Below are 19,250 nucleotides of genomic sequence, written 5' to 3'. Positions count from 1 at the left end.
GATTATTAAAAATTATATGAATATATGCTTACTTGTGTTGAAATTAGGCTTCTCTAAAAACATCAATTAAATAATTTATTTGATAACCTTGAGAAACAGTGTCATCTAGACAAACCCCTGGCACACAGAGAAACAGAGATCTTTTGACGTGTGTTCACTAACCCCAGATTGGTCACGTGCATGAAACGATTTCCATCAAGACAAATAACAGCATCCATCCATTCATTCACCCAAACCGAAAAAGATCAAAATCAAAATGCCTGCAGTAACACTCCATTCCAGGTGGTGGAAGTATTGCATAGTTGTCTGCCAATATTTGCCAACCACGGTGCACGAGGCAGAAAGTTCCATAAGCCACAGATATTTTCTGATATCTAAGTGTTCTCATATCTAAGTGCTAAGGGTTCAAGAATGCTCAGTTTTGTGAAGATAAACACGGTTTCACATCTTATTCAACATAAAATCAGATCACCTACCTCCGTATGTGGAGCAGCGGACTTGCTTTAGGTAGGCTCGTTAAATGTCTAACTAACTTGGCGACATTGTTAGACCCAATAACAGTTGTCGTTACTCAAAGTGATTGATTCAAGTAGCCTAAGCCAAGTAGCCATAAGCAATACGACATACAGCAAAACGGCAACAGGTCATGTTGTTTTTGTGTATTTTATTTAAAGCGAAACATGATCTTTAATGGCAACCTTTTGTTTTTGTGGTGTTCTGACTATAGAAAACTTTGGATGGGATCATCTTTGGTCCGTTGGGAACATGGATCTCGGACTTTCGTTTAGTTCTGGCTGTAACGTTACTGACACGCGGCAGCTTGACCAACTGAGCGTGATGGTGAAAGAAGAAGATATAAAAGAGGAGGAATATGGTCATATGATTTCATGTCCAGATGAAGATGAAAAGCCCTTTGCAGAACTTCACTGTAAAACTGAAACAGACGTCACAGAGTCCAAGGTTACTTACAATGAAACACAACAGACAACCGCGGAGATTGAAGTGAAGATTGAAGATGATAAACAAGAACACGATTATCTGCTGGGAAGTAAGTCCTTTCAGATCCTCCTTCTGGATGTGAATCCCTTGTAACCATGTTTATAAAAACAGTATATTAATGATGACCTTAGCAACCACAGGAAAGATTGTTGTTGTGTAACCTGAATCAAAGTTTCTTTTCTCAATATCAGCTCATTAGTAAAAGGCAGTCTTGGGTTCAAAGACCTCAACCAATTAGTAGGCTATGCTGTTAAAGGAAAATTCCTGCTCTTTTCCCTTCACACCGTAAAATCCTCAAATTATGGCTTTATTTACTTAGGGCCTGTCCACACGGAGACGCTTTTTGGGTTAAACGCAGAGGTTTTGCTTGCCTTGGCGGCCCACACACGAATCCTGTAAACGCACTGCCCGAAACCGCACTTTTTTGAAACCTGGTCCCAGAGTGGAAAAATCTGAAACCGTAGCCCTTTTGAATTCGTTTGGACAGCGAAACTGCACATCCTACTTGTGTATCGATGATGTCATCGCCACACCTCAGCTGCCCTGGACTTGACACTTATAGTATTGCCTAACAATACTAGCTACCACAGGTTACTCTATACAACCACAGGTGGCAGTGTGGTGAGTCAAATTGGTGTTTTCAAAAAGAAGGGATCATTGAGAATAAGGGAAAACATATTTAAAAAATCTTTGTATATTCCCACAAGGTGTTTGGGTGCTCTGAAAATGATAACCAAAATGATTTTTCAGACTTGTGAGGTCTGCTGTTCAGACCCTGAAGGGATTTATTTTCTGTTCATTGCTTTTTGTGAGAGTGTTTCTACTTATCTCAGTAAGGAAAATAAATCAAGAGCCTATGTTGAGTACAAATATGTCTTCTGAAGGCTTAAACAGAGCCCAGCCAAAAACTCCAATAAAATTTGTATCAACTTTGAGGGACAGCTATGACCATGCAGGATTATCCAGACCAAACGTGACGATTTTGTTACATACTATTCCTATTTATGTACCACCAAGCAAAATTTGAGCCTCCTACATGGTTTAGTTCTTGCGCTGTGGGCTTGTGAACTTTGACAAAAAAAAGAGGCTGGACAAAATCGACACCCCCCTCCCCCTGTAAAACTGGCTGTATCTTGGAAAGTATTGATCTTACATAAGAGTAATTTTACAGTGTGTCTCCTGGGTAACATAGGTACACCTGTTAATTTTTTCAGAATTTTTGGAGACCTAAGTGCGTGGGCCCTGGTTGAACTGACGTGGAATGACCTAGTATTGCCTAACAATACTAGTTTTCATACATGACATTACCTACGATTACACTCCGTAGGATAAATATCACAACTGGTGCTGCGCAGCGCCGATAGCTTATGACTTGGTGGACTGAACACTGTTTTTCCTGGTGTTTTTTTATGCATTCTAGCTACTGTCAGTGACGCGAGAGAACTAGGGAAGTTATTAGGGAAGTGCGGTGTAAGTTTACATTAATTTGTGCGTAGTGCCGGTGTCATTCATTCACTTACAACATAAATAAATGCATTCATAGTGAAGTCAGATATGAGTATACAAAGACGCTTAGAACTCATGTTAAGCCGATGGTAGCGCACTAAATGCGAATGCGCAATTTGATGCAGGCAAAAGTATTGACTGTTACTAACGAAGGTATTATAGCAATATTATAAATGTGGCGACGGAATAGCCTAGAACTTGGGTAGGCCTAGCGTTTAGTAGCCTAATTGGGTGATAGCCAAAACTAATGTGAATTGCGGACTATCCTACCACCAAAAAAAAGTAAAGGAGATTATTTGTACCTGCGTTAGCCAAATAAAGGACGGGACTGCACCCTTCACAAACCGTGAAAATGAAGTTTATTAGTTTTACAGTTGACTACAGTTGACAGTTCACCATCAGTCCACACAATCAATTCTGGTTTCCTTGCACTAGCCATTTCGTCATAGCCTATTCTGTCTGTTTGTATAGCCTACAGCGAGCAAGTTTTGGTCAATTTCTGTAAAGAAACAGTGCCACCTATAGGCCTGGGATATGAAGTAACGTGTTGAGTCGTGTTGAGATGGATCCGTTTGGACGCAAATATTCTTGATACGGTTCCAGGGAAGACGGAGGAAAAAAAAGATCGGTTTGGTACGTGTGGACCAGGCCTTAGGCTGCGCAAAGCACAGGCCTTTTATTTGGGGCAGGCTTCGAGGCAGGCCTTTATTTTTTATTAGGCTTCTGTTGTAGAATTTCATTCTTAGAGATAGATAGATAGATAGATAGATAGATAGATACTTTATTGATCCCTAGGGGATATTCAAAGGTCTCAGTAGCATACAGACATCACACACAACATGCACTTACAGCAGAAATAGTAAATATAAGTATAAGTATAAACATATAACCAAACTCTACTGTACAATAGAGACAGTAGAAGATAAGAAAAATAACAAAACTAAATACTAAATATACTATATAAATTAAATTTAAAAAAATCCACAGTAAGTAAAAAGTAGTCCAACAGTAGTCCTGTAGTTCTGTGTGCATGGTAAGGTGCTCAAGAGAGTGAGTTATGGTGAAGGTGCAAAAAGTAGTCCAACAGTAGAATTGTGATAGAAGTTGCAGTGTTTTTAGCTGTTTGTTGCGAAGAAATTGCGAGAGGAAGTTTTTTTTTAAATTATTTTTTAATTGAGGGTAATTAAGGTTAGTAAGACCAAAATTACACTAAACATCTTGATGCTTATTAAAAAGGATAAGTAAAGGTAAATAGTAAGGGTTACAGAAAATCAAAGTAGGCCTACTTTATTTGTGTAAATACTTTGACTGGGGTAATTCACAAAGCAGTATAACCTTTCGTAGAACTGTCCAAAAAAGACAGCCCCCTAAAGAGATAGCATCATGTCATATGTTTCAATACATTCATATATGTTGTAATTCATGTTAAGTTCATATCTTTTTAATAATTCATATTCTGTGACTTGCATAATTACAAATAGTACAAGTATCTAGTAATTTCATATTGATTTAAACTATTAGACTACACTTTTCTTTAATGTTATTACATTGGTGGTGTGTAAGTCTAATTGACTGCCTGCCACTTTAAGGACGTGAGAGTAGCGTAATAACATTTCTAAGTGGATTGGAACGCTTGCATCTCACTGTGTTCAGCTATGACTGGAAATAAAATAACTTTTTGCGTAGTGCATTACGATATGTGGATGGAATTCGGGATGTTTCTATGTCAATAGTTAAAATAAATGTTAAAAAATAACTCGTATGAAATCATTCTTAGATCATAGAAGAGGTAAATGTCTTACAATGTTATTAATTTCTATGATTTTGGTAGCACTACACAAACTGAGCCCACAAGCAAACATGACACGAACTAAAAGGACATCTCCAGGTGTAAACGTTTGCCAATGGGTTGCATATTGTAGCCTACTCAAATGTCAGTAAACCGAGTAGGCCTTAATTAACTTACTTTCATAGCCTAGGCAGGTTAGCAACACTAGGTTGAGATGACATGCAAGTAAAGCAGATCATTAACGTTAGCCTTCTATTTATAGTCATCAAAACTGCAGAGGAGTGAACAAGTTATAGGGCAGTCTCTGGTGTCTGCAGAAGTGAGTGTGGCATCTGACTCAATATTCTGTGTGAGGGGCTGTTGTTAGGTGAAATTTCCAGGGGAAAACATGATGATTGGTCAAATTTGCGAGAAAGTTGCAGTGTTTGGACAAAATTGCGAGGTCGCCCAGAATTCACGAGGATTTGCTGAATTTGCGTTAATTGTTGCGATCGCAACATCGCGAAATTCCTGGAGGGACTGAGAGACCAGCATAAATAATATGGACAAATAGGAGAGTAAAGTATAATGTAGACAAGGTAATATAAAAAACTATGTCAGTGCAAGAACAGGTTGAGGTAATAGGGTTACAGCCATTCAGTATTCAGTATTGTAGCAGAAGTCATTGGTCATGTGTGCTAATATAGCATGAAACACAGTGTAGCAGGAAAACAGTAGTAAAAACATTAGGCTGTGGACATTAGTAAAACAGTAGTAAAGCAGTAGTGGGCAGTCAGTACTCAAACATTGAGAGGGTGGAGAGGCAGACAGACTAAGCAGAGAAGTCTATCTCTCCTCTTCCCTTTAGTGAAGCATTGAACAGTTCAATAGCCCTGGGGACAAATGACTTCCTCAGCCTTTCAGTTGTGCATGGCAGTGAGCGAAGTCTCCTGCACATCAAGCTCTTTTGCTTTTTAATAGTGCTGTAGAGTGCATGACATTCATTGTCCAAGATGTTGATCGGTCTGTTAAGGGTCCTTTTGTCAGATATTGAAGTGATGCACTCCAGTTCAGCTCCTACTACAGAGCAAGCTTTCCTTACCAGCTTGTCCAGTCGCCCAGTATCCTTCTTCTTTGTGCTTCCTCCCCAGCATACCACTGCATAGAGAAAACAAAGTAAAAGACTACTCTTAATGTGAGCCAACACTGTTCAACACTTCCTGTAACCGGCATACTGGTAGGCTATCAAAAGCAGAAGATTTTCGGTTTGGGATTTAATTTATTTTTAATTTAAATGTGGCAGGTGACCACCTCACAGGTGTTTGTAGACCAAATCTATGCATAGATCTTAAATAGTATATCTGCATCACTAATCGTTGCAAAACTATAGCCCTTTGAAACTTCAAGTCATTTTAAGCATTGTAGTGAACAATCCTTTTTGTTCAACTTCCAACATTATTGGCTCTTTTGGTATTTCACACACATTAGTGAAACTATGTCAATAGAAGAACATTTTCCTGTTGAATTAAAAAATCCAATTGGATCAGACGCATCTTGTGTAATTTCCCCTCTGCAAAGCTCTGAAAATGGCTATAAATTTCATTATGTAAAAAGACATCACCTTTGAGGGCTTCTCATTCAAAAAGTATGCGACACAAATTCATCAGATTTCTTTCCCACTTATATGGATTATAAGGTCATGTCCATGCATTAACTTTGGTTGTTATCATTATCATATTGTCAGAGCATTTCACCACGTGGACGGTTAACCCTTAGAACCCTAAGCTGTTTTTAGGGCATTTTCACTACCCTTATTCATAAGGATTTATTCTGGTCATTGTAAGTGCCACACACACACATATTTGGGGGCCAAGCAGCAAAGCTGCGTGGCAACCCATAGTGATTCTACCTTTTTGGGGGCCAAGCAGCTAAGGCACCCATTGTGTTTCTAGCTTTTCCTACTATTATTATTGGGGGCCAAGCAGCGAAGCTGCGCGGCAACCCATAGTGTTTGTACCTTTTCTTATTATTCGGGGCCAAGCAGCGAAGCTGCGAAGGCACCCATTGTGTTTCTAGCTTTTCCTATTATTATTATTATTTAACATCTTTCCTCTGCCATTGAAGTCTATGGCAGCCCATAGAACTGTCTGGTGAAAAGTTGTGAAATTTGGCACACTGATTCTACTCCTAGCACTGATCACTTTCACCAATGTACAGACCCCAGACACCAAAATTCTAGCGCCACCAACAGGTCAAAACTCATACACTTTTAACAGCATTAATGCAAGTAGCTCTGCAATACTTGGACCTATGAAGCTGAAACTTCCAGAGTTGATTAAGGCAAAAGGTACGGCCCCACACACCAATTTCCAAGACTTTATCATGCTTGCTGTAGCGCCACCAACAGGCCAAGGTGCAAACTTTCCAAAAGTTTCACGGGTCTCAAATTTTGTCTGTTTCTCACGAAACTTGACACACATGATCTTCAGCCAAGCCTCACAAAAAGCCTCACCAAGGCTCACAAAAATCAGGAGACAGATTTTTCAATTTCAAAAGTATCGGCAGGTGAGAGCCAATCAAATATGGCGGCGAAGCCGCCACACAGGAAGTCAGCTCATATCTCTTCAGTGCCTTGACTTATACATTCCAAACTTGGCACATGCCATCAAGGCATGGCCCTGACCATGCACACCAACTTACACGCCACTAAGTCTTACCCTCTAGCACCACCAACAGTTCAAATTTTTGAAAGCAAGAAAACCTTAAGAGACAACAAACTTTAACCGATCTTGACAAGAATTGGCACATATGATCTTTAGACAAAGCCCAACAAAAGTTAGAAAATATTTCTGATCACACAGGGCATGGCAATGAACACGCACACCAATTTACACACCTTTAGGTCTAAGCCTCTAGCGCCACCAACAGGTCAAAATTCATAATTTTCATCAGAGTAACAGGAAATGAGCTCATATCTCTCGTAACAGGAAATGAGCTCATAGCAACCCTTTCACATATCGAAACCCATCTTGGTACATGGACTTGAGACCACATCCTGAGGACGCACAATATATGAAGTGACCGATGACCACAAGGGGCGCTTTAATTCGCAACACTTTCTTGTATCAACACCAAATTTGGTACATGACCTTGGGACACCATCCTGAGGACACAAAAAACTTTTTGACTTTCGACCACTAGGGGGGCACTAAAGTTACAGGAAATGAGCTAATATCTTGGCAAGGCTTTCAGATATCGGAAGCAAACTTGGTTCATGGACTCGGGACCACATCCTAAGGAAGCACAATAAATTTAGTCACCGTTGACCACAATGGGTGCTATAATTAGCAACACTTTCTCGTATCGACACCAAACTTGGTCCGTAGCCTCGGGACCACATCTTGAGGACGCACAATAAATTTAGTCACCGTTGACCACAAGGGGCGCTATAATTAGCAACAGTTTCTCGTTTCGGCACCAAACTTAGTACGTAGACTCCACCACCAGGGCGCCGTTAGAGGAACAGGAAGTGCTGATGCATGTCAGTTGCAGTGCAGTGCAGTTGAGAGACCCTGGGCAATGGGCAAGTGGTGCGGTAGAGACCTTTAGGCAATTGGCAGGCGAAGCAGTAGAGACCTTGGCAATGTCAAATTTATCTGCCATCTCGGCAGCTCAAGGATCTGCAACCAGCTTGGCCCCCTCATTGCTGCTTTGCAGCTATATTATATATTGTTGTTTTTTTCCAGCAGAGTCTAGGCCAGACATTTTTTTTCAGCAGAGTCTAGGCCAGTCAAAGTCTACGGCCCCCGGGATGATATTTGATTAGTATTAGAACCGGCCCGCAGGCCACAGCCGCCGGGTGCTGTTTTGCGCATCAATACTCCATTCCCCACAATGCAACGGTAGCCCACGAACTCACTGCGGCGCCGCCAGTGGGCCTCGGCTTCATTATTCATCAGTATTCAGTCAGGGCAGATGTCAACTTTCAGCTACCCCCTCCCCAGTGTTGTGCCTGAACGCGTTCATTGAACGAAAGTCACTCGTTCATATGTACAGTATTTTGAGCGAACGTGAACTGAACATACTGTATTAGGCTACTACTGCCTGATGAACGTAACTGTGAACTCGTTCATTCTGGTGTCGCTCTTTCAGTTTAACTTCGTTGAATAGGGTGCCAGATTTCTACAGAGCCTTCCACGCGAAAACCCGGCTAAAACACACCGTAAAAAGGCCTTAATATGGCAGCATGCAGGTCACCATTTGTCAAACTATGTGCCGCGGTCCGCAATGTGGAAAATGGTCTGCAGAGTGAAATTATTCCCGGGTCATCGTCTGATAATTTGCTGCGCAATTGGTCAAGGAGCCCGGACAGAAAAAGAAAACAAACATTTTTGCAATTAGTAGGAAATACTTGTTAATTTGGTGTCATCAAACATAGAGGCATAGAATTAAGTCGTGGTATGAGCGTTTATTCAATGCATGCGTGTGCACGTTGGTAGCAAAGCTAAGCTTCAACCTATTGGAAGGCTAATTATGAAACGACATTTAATAGAACGACGTGGATTTATGCAACTTCCATAAAAAAACAGCACAAACTATATAAAACACTGTTTGGCATTAAGTATTAAAGTCAGCCAAAAGCTATTAATTAGTCTTAGTTAAAGATAGTTAAAGATCTCCAGATCAGTGATTTACGCATGATCTGATCCGCCATTTACCATTCACACAAGCTGGTATTGTGTCTCCTGAATCCTTACATTCAGGCATTCAAATTAAATGTAATTAAATAACATAAAATATTCTATCAGTGTATGATGCTTGCATGAGGGAAACATCCCAAAACAACGGCACCCATATAACTGCTGTTGTTTTGAGAAGTATTTTTTCATGCAAGCATCATGCAACAATGCAAAAACAATGAAACTACTGTAGGCCATATTATATTTTACATTAGTAAAGCAGTACTCTGATGTGCATGTTTTCACAAACTTTTGTGAACAATCTTAGCACTTTAAACATTGACTGTTTTGAAGTGCACGTATAGCAATATAGTATAAAAATAATACTAATTGATATCATTATGATAATTTAATGGGGGGTGGGAGGAGGGGGTGGGTTCATGTAGGTGGGCCCTATGACCCCAAAGTATGCCTTGACTGGGCCTCAGGTCAAAGAAGTTTGAGAAAGGCTGATGTAGACGACAAAGCAGCAAGGAGGCATCATATGATCATTTAAACAAGTTTTATGACAAGGTCGGTGAGGATGGGAAAAATCGTGACATTTTGTGCAAACTTTGCCCGCACTTCAGTCACAGTCATTATTCATTTAATCATTAAATAAAATACAGTACACGTCTTGGTTCAATAGGTTACAAGCAGTCATTTTAATATGTTTTAATAAACATTGAACCAGTCCGGCCCTCGGCTTGTAGCAAATTTATTTTTTTGGCCCTCTAATGTATTTGACTTTGACATCCCTGGTCTAGGCTATCCAGATCTACAATCATTTCATGTATTAGTACTAGCATTGATTTTCATTTTGATTTTTAAAAAATTAAAATATAAAAAGCGTAAAATTATTATATTTTGACATGTATCTCACCACAGCAAGCTCATAGCTCTACATGCATTTCATGCGTGTGTAGGGCAGACTGTCTTGAATTCGGCTATATCATTGCCATGGTGGAGGTATTCTCTGGGGCTGAGCAATTTACAGACATATGTGGTGTGCGCCTTACAGAAATAAATGCCATTTTTTTATTTAGTGATTATAAATGACCTTTCTGCGCTCCATATCTATGACACAAACTGATCTGACCTGACTTGCTTAGCACTCTCTCGTAAGATCATTTTGACTTCATTTAATAAGATAGTTTTGAGGAGCCCTGTCAAGACAAATTTGCTCAATGCGCAGGCAGACAAATTTCCTTGTTTTCATGATGGAAATGTCTTAAGTTTGACTCATTTTAAGTCAAATGATCTCATGAGAAAGGTAAGTCTCTTTATACTGAAAACAATACTAACTAGATTTTTTTAGTTTTCACAGTGTACCAGATAATTGAATCACTAGATGTAGGACAAATGCCATTCTAAATCCATATTGTAACTAATTCTAATTCTCTGTCTCTATGGTAACTCTTCCAGGTGTGTCTGAATACCCAGATGCAGCGCAACAGAAGATCCATGGACAGAACGATGAACTCAACCTGCAACTCAAAGGAACGCTGCACCACTGCACGGTCTGCAGGAGGAGTTTCACAGCCTTGAGAGAACTCAAGAAACACCAGCAAACACACTCTGTTAGTGTGAATGAAAATCAGAACACTGGTAGTAAAAGGCGACATGAATGTGCCCAGTGTGGGAAAGCATTCTTAAATGATTCAACTCTTAAAACCCATATTTTAACACACACGGGACAGAAGCCTCATCAATGCATCCAGTGTGGAAAATCTTATTCACGCGTTTGGTGTCTTAAAACCCACATGCTAAAACACACTGGTGAGAAGCCTTATAAATGTGACCAATGTGGAAAAGCTTTTACATCATCCAGAAATCTTAGACTGCACATGCTCACACACTCTGGAGAAAAGCCTCATAAATGTGACCAATGTGGAAGAAGTTTTTCAAAGAGATCAAATCTTAATATCCATATGATGACGCACACTGGAGAGAAGCCTTATAAATGTGACCAATGTGGAAAAGGTTTTACAACATCCACAAATCTTACACGGCACATGCTCACGCACTCTGGAATAAAGTCTCATAAATGTGACCAATGTGGAAGAAGTTTTGCACTCAGATCAAATCTTAATATCCATATGAAGACGCACACTGGAGAAAAGCCTCATATACGTGGTCATTGTGGAAAAGGTTTTACAACATCCACAGATCTTGGACTGCACATGCTCACACACTCTGGAGAAAAGCCTCATAAATGTGACCAATGTGGAAAAAGTTTTTCAAAGAGATCAAGTCTTAATTCCCATATGAAGACGCACACTGGAGAGAAGCCTCACATATGTGGTAATTGTGGAAAAGGTTTTGCACTAATTTCATATCTCAAATCCCATATCTTAGTACACACTAGAGAGAAACCCCATGTATGTGTCCAGTGTGGAAAAGCGTTTTCACGAATTGCACATCTTAAAGCCCACATGCTAAAACACACTGGTGAGGAGCCTTATAAATGTGCCCAATGTGGAAAAGCTTTTACATCATCCAGAAATCTTAGACTGCACGTGCTCACACACTCTGGAATAAAGCCTCATAAATGTGACCAATGTGGAAGAAGTTTTTCACTCAGATCAAATCTTAAAATCCATATGACGACTCACACTGGAGAAAAGCCTCATATATGTGACCAATGTGGAAGAACTTTTTCAAAGAGCTCAAATCTTAATGCACATATGATGACGCACACTGGAGAAAAGCCTCACATATGTGCCCAATGTGGAAAAGGTTTTGCACTAATTCATTATCTCAAAACCCATATGTTAGTACACACTGGAGAGAAACCCCATGTATGTGTCCAATGTGGAAAAGCGTTTTCACAAATTGCACATCTTAAAACCCACATGCTAAAACACACTGGTGAGAAGCCTTATAAATGTGTCCAGTGTGGAAAAGCGTTTTTACAAAGTTCACATCTTAAAACCCACATGCTAATACACACTAGAGAGAAGCCTTATAAATGTGCCCAGTGTGGAAAAGCCTTTACAACAGCCACACACCTGAAACGTCACATGCGTATACACACTAGAGAGAAAACCCATACAGTACCCTCCAGAATTACATTTGGTAAAGTTGACTAAAAACATGTATAAAAAAAATATCTTTTGATGATTCATTGTACTCTCGCAATGAAAACAATTAGGAAAAATTCACCCTTGAAGGGAAGCAAGTTTATTCTAAGAAAAAGGAAAATCTCATGAAGAAATACATATTTTTAACGAAAACATGTTGCTCACAATTATTGGCACCCCTAGAAAAAATCTTATAGGATGTCACAGGAGAATTTACAAGCTATTTTATTGGCAAATGGGAGGCTTAAGAAGGTATTACAGGTAGGGGTAGTGCAGCTGGTGAGTTTCTCCATCTCAAAGTACCTGCTGTAGTAGTCTACATGATGGAGTCTTGCGAATTCCATGTGAACAGGTTAGTTCCCACAACCTGCCTTGGTCTTTCTGGTATCTGTGCGATAGGAGTGGCTCTTTGGCGTCGGAGCTGCGTCGTTCCTGGCATATTCACACCTTGCCACAGATGCTTCTATTTGTTTTCCCCATGCCGGGCCAGAAGAGGATGTCGCGAGCATGACTCCTGCTTTTCTCTGTGCCCATATGCCCGGTGTGTATACGGACGATGCTGTCTACATTATTGTCAGTGTTGGGGTAACGCAACTACGCAAATCAAAACAGTGGTGTGATAATTGAGCCAGTAGAGAAATAACTGTTCAGAATTAATGTAACCTTGGGTAGGCTTCTGCAGAAAACAATGTTGGCGATTTAATACTATCTAGCGACGTTTTTAACAGGCTACGCAATAGAGGCTTAGACAACTATTAGCCACGTTTTGGTTTTGTAAATTACAGTTTTTCCCAATAGTTTTGATACCTGTGTCAACTCTGACATCACGTTCTCAAAACAGTTAACACCCGTGTCTGAACAAAAGCACTCTGGACAAAATGACTTGCTTGCAAAAGGCTGTTACTCTCTCAAAACACTTAAAACATGCAGCAAAAGCAAATCTTGCCTTCAAACACTACAACTTGTTGCCAATTCAAAAACACTCCTTAATCAATCATTACACACTGGACAACAAAATGCAAAATCTAGTTTTCAAAATGGGCATTTTTGCTATGTCTGTTCCATTACTTTCTCATTTTTCTGGTATCAGAAAAAAACTGTGAAAAGACAAAATGTACTGAATAAAAAAAGAATTAATTCATTCCTCCCAAGATGTAACTGTCATTGACATGTAAGACATACAGCAAACACCAAGATACTGTAAATTTCATTGAACTACAACTTTCATCGAAATAGACCTACACCTTTTGTACTGTTTTCTCCATCAAAAAGGCAATACAGTACTTTGTCTAAATGTGCATTAGATCCATACTTGCAAATAGCAACACAGAAATTACATTTCTTATGTATAATGAATGATTGCTGATTGAAGAATTGTGCAAAGGAGTTTTACACAGGTGTATCAGAGATTCAGACTTATGCTTATTATTAAGGGTGTGAGAAATGTGTGAACCCAATGAAAATGTGTGAACACATTCGCAAGAGATTACTTCTGCTGTGCAAAGAAAGTAGTCATGAAGACCAAGTGGATTCCAGTTTACTTAAGCAGGTAAAAGCAATCGAGAAAAACTGTAATTTGCTATGCCTACCCCGCTCTGCTAACTTCTTGACTGCAATTGACTGCTTGACATGTCATTTTTATTGTTCTGTACAATAAACAAATACATCTGCTTTATGCCGCAGAATTACATTCATATTTGGGACTTACATAGTCCAATGCATCGTTACACTACGTTAGTGTTTCCCAAAACCATAGAAACAACGAACGTTCGCAACCACTATCGTAAAGTTGTGTAGTTACAACTAGGCTACACCTCTCGACCTGTGGTAGAATGCTAGTAGAAGCATTGTTCCGGGGATCTTCATGTCAAAGACGTCACTGACGCCAGTTATTTGTTTGCAAATTAATAATTATGACCGCCGCGCAGCGAAGCTAGGTTTAGTCAGATTTTTTTTTTTTTTTTTTTTTCGCATGTCCAAATTTCCATCAAGGATTCCCGGACACTGAAAGACCGGGTACACACGAAACTTGGTGGGCATGTAACCCCACATGGATAGCATGGAACCATCGTTTTTCGCTTTGATCTGTGGCCCCCCTGCTGGACTGGACCCCCAAAAGGAGGGTAGGGCAGACACAGTTTTCTGTGAATATCTCGAGAACCGTAGGGTTTAGGAGGACCATTTATTTTTTGTATGTTGATCTCAAGGGGCCATGTCAACCCATTCCATAACCACTCATTTCATGTATAAGCCACCTAGTTAAACACAAAAAAAGTAAAAATTAGGTGTTGTAATCGCAGGTATCTGTGACCTAACATAGTCAAAACTGCACGAAATTGGAAGTGTAGGATCATTATGACACCCTCTGAATGCACGCCAAGTTTTGTGGAATTCCGCTCATGGGGGCCACACAATAAATTAATTTATGTTACTATACACCAACTGGCCTGTAGGTGGCCGGAGACAGTTTTCTGTGAATATCTCAGAACCGTGGGCCTAGGAGGTCCACCTTTTTTTGTATGTTGGTCTTAAGGGGCATGTCAACCCATCCCATTACCACTTATTTCATGTATAGCCACCTAGTTAAAAATTAAAAAGCAAAAAAAATTAGGTGTTTTCATCACAATATCTCTGGCTGACATGGTCAAAACTGCACTGAAATTAAAAGTGTAAGATCATTATGACACCCTCCGAATGCATGCGGAAGTTCTGTGTACTGCTCATGGGGGGCTTTACAATAAAATAATGTATGTGTACATGTAGTGACGTACACCAACAAGGATTCCCGGGACACTGAAAGACCGGGGTACACAAAACTTGGTGGGCATGTAACCCCACATGGATAGCATGGAACCGTTGTTTTTCGTTTTGATCTGTAGCCCCCCCTCGCTGGACTGGACCCCCCGAAAGGAGGGTAGGGCAGACACAGTTCTCTGTGAATATCTTGAGAACTGTAGGGCCTAAGATGACCAATTTTTTCCATATGTTTGCCTCCAGGGGTCATGTTAACCCATTTCATGTGCACAAACAGATACACACGCACACATACATTCACAGTAATCATACGTATGACACATACTCACACAGTAGACATATGTACGTATGCATGCACAGGCACATACGCAGGCACACACACAAGCACGCACACACACACACACACACACACATATAACATAAAAATGTACATGCACACATGCACACAATTCAAGAATTTCTCAGAATTATGAACATGCAAGATGGAGGTGGGCTTGTATAAAATTAATTTTACATGTGAAATCTATGAACTAATCATGTTTTGGTACTTGTTGTCTAACAGATACCAGTGAGAATTGAGTGTGGATAATGCAATTTAGTGAGACAGTTAGAATCATATAGGCCTTTCAGCGTGATTTATTTTTGTGGAAAAAATTTGCTGGACTGGGCGGCGGTCATATTTTGTACTGCTCTGCGGTACATCTAGTTCATGTTGTGATGCCTTCTGTTATTTTCTAAAAGTAGAAACGGATCTGGGAAACTATTAGGTTACATATTTCATTTAGTTATACTGACTAGAAAACTTTGAATGGGATAATCGTCTTTGGTGCTTGAAAACATGGACCTCGGATTGCCGTTGAGCTCTGCCTGTAACGTTACTGAATCACACCGTTGAGCTCTGCCTGTAACGTTACTGAATCACACCAGTTTGGTTTGAGAGTGATTGTGAAAGAAGAAGATATAAAAGACGAGGACTATGGTCATATGATCGCATGTCCAGGTGAAGAGGAAAAGCCCTTTGCAGAGCTTGACTGTAAAGCTGCAGACAGCAGTGGAGATTGAGGTCAAGAAAGAGGACGAGGAGGAGGTAGAACAGAATGATTGTTTGCAGGAAAGTAAGTTAAAGATACCATTTAAAATAGTCAATAATCACATAAAATGGCAATGCAGTAGGCCTAATTCTATGTAATAAACATGTAGTCTATGTCATTGCATTATATTTTTAGGTGATGAAGGCCTACAGTAGTGCAGTACAGACGATAATCATGTAATTCAAACGTGACTTGCTTTCAGACACAACTAAAACTAGAAAAATGTGCAGCTAATAGGCTGGCATGTTGAGCTGTCAAGGACCGTGCCTTAATAAATTAGTCTTAGCTAATGGTGATTGTCTGTCTGATCCCGAGCTGATAACAGAATGGGTAGACGACGTTAGCAAGTGGCCGGAGATTCATTGGCCCGCCATATACAGCTATCTGGTTGTCAAGCCCAGTGTGTACACACAAAAAAAGTAGTACAAGTAGACATTTTTCTTAATGCTTCCTTGATGTTTCAGTCAATTCACACACACACACAATTCAATGGGGTGGACAGCTTTCTGACCCCGATATGCGCACAAATTGAACATGTAAACGGGTCAGTTAGAGTAAGAGAAAGTAATTGTGAAAGATATTACCAACTATTTTCCCTCATTTTATAGTTGTTTTATATTGTACATATGTTCCTTTTCATGGTTTTGACATGAGGATGAAGAAAAATATATCTAAAAGATTTTAGGAAACTTTTAAAATATGCTGTTCTGTAACAGTATTTTTCCCCTCCCTCAATGGCATTAAGCGCAAAAATGAAAATAATTTCCAAAAGAAAGCGTCTTCGTAAGACACTTGGTATATTTAATTTGAAAATTTTCTCTACTCTAACTCTACTGATATGGTAACACACACACCATTATGCACAAATACCCCCCACCCCACACACACACACAGACACACACACACACTCACAACCCCAACCATTCATAAACTAGCACACACAAATAGCAAGAGTAGAGGATAGAGACAGATGGACAGGCGTGATCCGGTGAGAATGTGTGAGAATGTTTTTCTTTCATTGATAAAACATACTAGCCTGACGAGCCAGACCATAAAATGTAGGGTCTGGGCACTCACCGTTCGCAGTGCTCAGTCCGAGGGGCGGGATAATCAGTTGTCTTTCAAATACCCTCTGCACGCAATAGGACAGCGGCAGCGCTATGAGTTCCATGCGTTTCCCACCAGCGGAGTTAGTTGGCTAGTTCAAACGTTTGCCAACTTAATAAAAGCTTAACTCGTAGCAGGGAATTTCAGCCAAACCGTTGCCACTCTGCCATCAATCATTATGTTAAGCCCACCTAACGACTCTATACAAGATTTCATTGGCCTGATTGAGTTTCGATTTCTGGAGCTCACAAGCCAAAGGAGAGTTGCTAGACTAGCCCTGACAGCAAATGTAATTTGCTGCCGCTAGGGACGCGTCTAGATTTCTAGGCTAAAAACATACTATTACTAATGAAAAATGTCATATATTTTTGGTTACAGTGGTCAAATTTTACATTTACAATTATTAGTTTGACATCTTTCTCTGTCATGCTAAATCTCTATGGTAACTCTTCCAGAGGATTCTAACTCGCATTTTAACTATGGTAACTCTTCCAGGTGTATCAGAACACTCACACATCACGGAGCAGAAGATCCATGGACAGAATGATGAACTGAACCTGCAACTCAAAGGAAGGCTGCACCGTCTGCAGGAGGAGTTTTACAGACTTGAGAGAACTTGAGAAACACCAACAAACATACTCTGTTGCCATTTATCAAAAGCAGAACACTGGTAAAAAGGTTCATAAATGTGACCGTTGTGGAAAAGTTTTTTCACAAATTTCACATCTTAAAAGCCACATTCTAATACACACTGGAGAGAAGCATTATAAATGTTTTCACTGTGGGAAAGGTTTTTCTCAAACGTCAAAATTCCCATATGTCAATACACACTGGAGAAGAGCCTCATAAATGTGACCAGTGTGGAAAAGCTTTCACACACCTCAACTCTCTAAAATCCCACACTGGAGACAAACCTCATGAATGTGCTACCTGTGGGAAAGCATGCAAGAGTTCCATGGAGCTTCAACGCCACATGATTGTACACACTGGAGAGAAGCCTTATAAATGTGTCCAGTGCGGAAAAGCTTTTTCACGAACGTCAAGTCTGAAAACCCATATGTTAATACACACTGGAGAGAAGCCTAATGATTGCATTCAGTGTGGAAAAGCTTTCTCTCACCTTTCATATCTCAAAAGCCACATGCTAACACACACACTGGAGAAAAGCGTCATCAATGTGCCCAGTGTGGAAAAGCTTTCACACACCTCAACTCTCTTAAATCCCACATGCTCACACTCACTGATGAGAAACCTCATGAATGTGCTACCTGTGGGAAAGCATTCAAGACTTCCACAGAGCTTAAATGCCACATGATTGTACACACTGGAGAGAAGCCTCATAAATGTGTCCAGTGTGGGAAAGCTTTTTCACAAACTTCAAAATTTAAATCCCACATGTTACTTCACAGCGGATAGAAACACTATAAATGTAGCCAGTGTTGAAAAGCATTTTTACATGTTAAGTTATAAATAAGTCATATGTGAACACACACTGGAGGGTAGCTTCATAAATGTAGCCAGTGTGGAAAAGCCTTTGTATAAATTGATTCTCTTAAAACCTGTATCCTTATATACACCTAAGAGAAGCCGCATAAATGTTTCCAGTGTGGAAAATGTTTTTCACAAATTCATCTCATAAAATTCATATGCAAATACACACTTGAGAGAGAAATGTTTCCAGTGTGGAAAGTCCTTTTCACGCCCTTCAACTCTTAAATCCATAAATACAATCTGGGTATTTCATTGAATATATTGTACAATGCTGTAAAATGGCCTATGCTTCCTAATATGTTGCTGGAAAACAGAATTGTGTGTTATGTATTTATTTATTATTATATCTGCAGCAGCAGCTGATTTTAACTCTGTTGAAGAGGATATATTAAGAACTTGTCATTATTTCAAAAAATTTGACAATTTTAAGCTTGACCTACCACTTTCTTAGAGCGATGAAGGACAGGTGGGGCTCGAGAATGCCCCCTTGATCAAAGTGGGGAATGAAAGAAAAAGTTTGAGAACCACTGCTGTAGTGGAATCAGGCCAGTGTTGTATAAAGTACTTGAGAGCAATACTTGAGTAAAAGTACAAGTATCGTACTAGAAAAAGACTTTGGTAGAAGTGAAAGTTACCTTTTAGAATATTACTTAAGTAAAAGTCTTAAAGTATCTGATATATACTGTACTTAAGTATCAAAAGTAATTTTCTGATATTTAATGTACTTAAGTAT

The 19,250-nt window shown here is 39.8% G+C and overlaps 1 protein-coding gene across 1 annotated transcript; it reads left to right on the top strand.

The window, feature by feature from the left end:
* The first annotated feature begins 332 nt into the window (after window positions 1-332).
* LOC125297707 (zinc finger protein 664-like) lies at window positions 333-17,646 on the top strand. Its single transcript, XM_048248159.1, has 4 exons — window positions 333-507; window positions 728-1,048; window positions 10,417-11,310; window positions 17,522-17,646. The coding sequence occupies exons 1-4, from the start codon at window positions 483-485 to the stop codon at window positions 17,644-17,646; spliced, it is 1,365 nt and encodes a 454-aa protein (XP_048104116.1). The 5' UTR covers window positions 333-482.
* The last annotated feature ends 1,604 nt before the right edge of the window (window positions 17,647-19,250 follow it).

The sequence above is a fragment of the Alosa alosa genome, chromosome 7 (genome assembly GCF_017589495.1).
Source record: "Alosa alosa isolate M-15738 ecotype Scorff River chromosome 7, AALO_Geno_1.1, whole genome shotgun sequence".
Classification (NCBI taxonomy): Eukaryota; Metazoa; Chordata; class Actinopteri; order Clupeiformes; family Clupeidae; genus Alosa; species Alosa alosa.
Note: the sequence above shows the minus strand (reverse complement) of the source record. Positions and strands in the feature narration are given on the sequence as shown.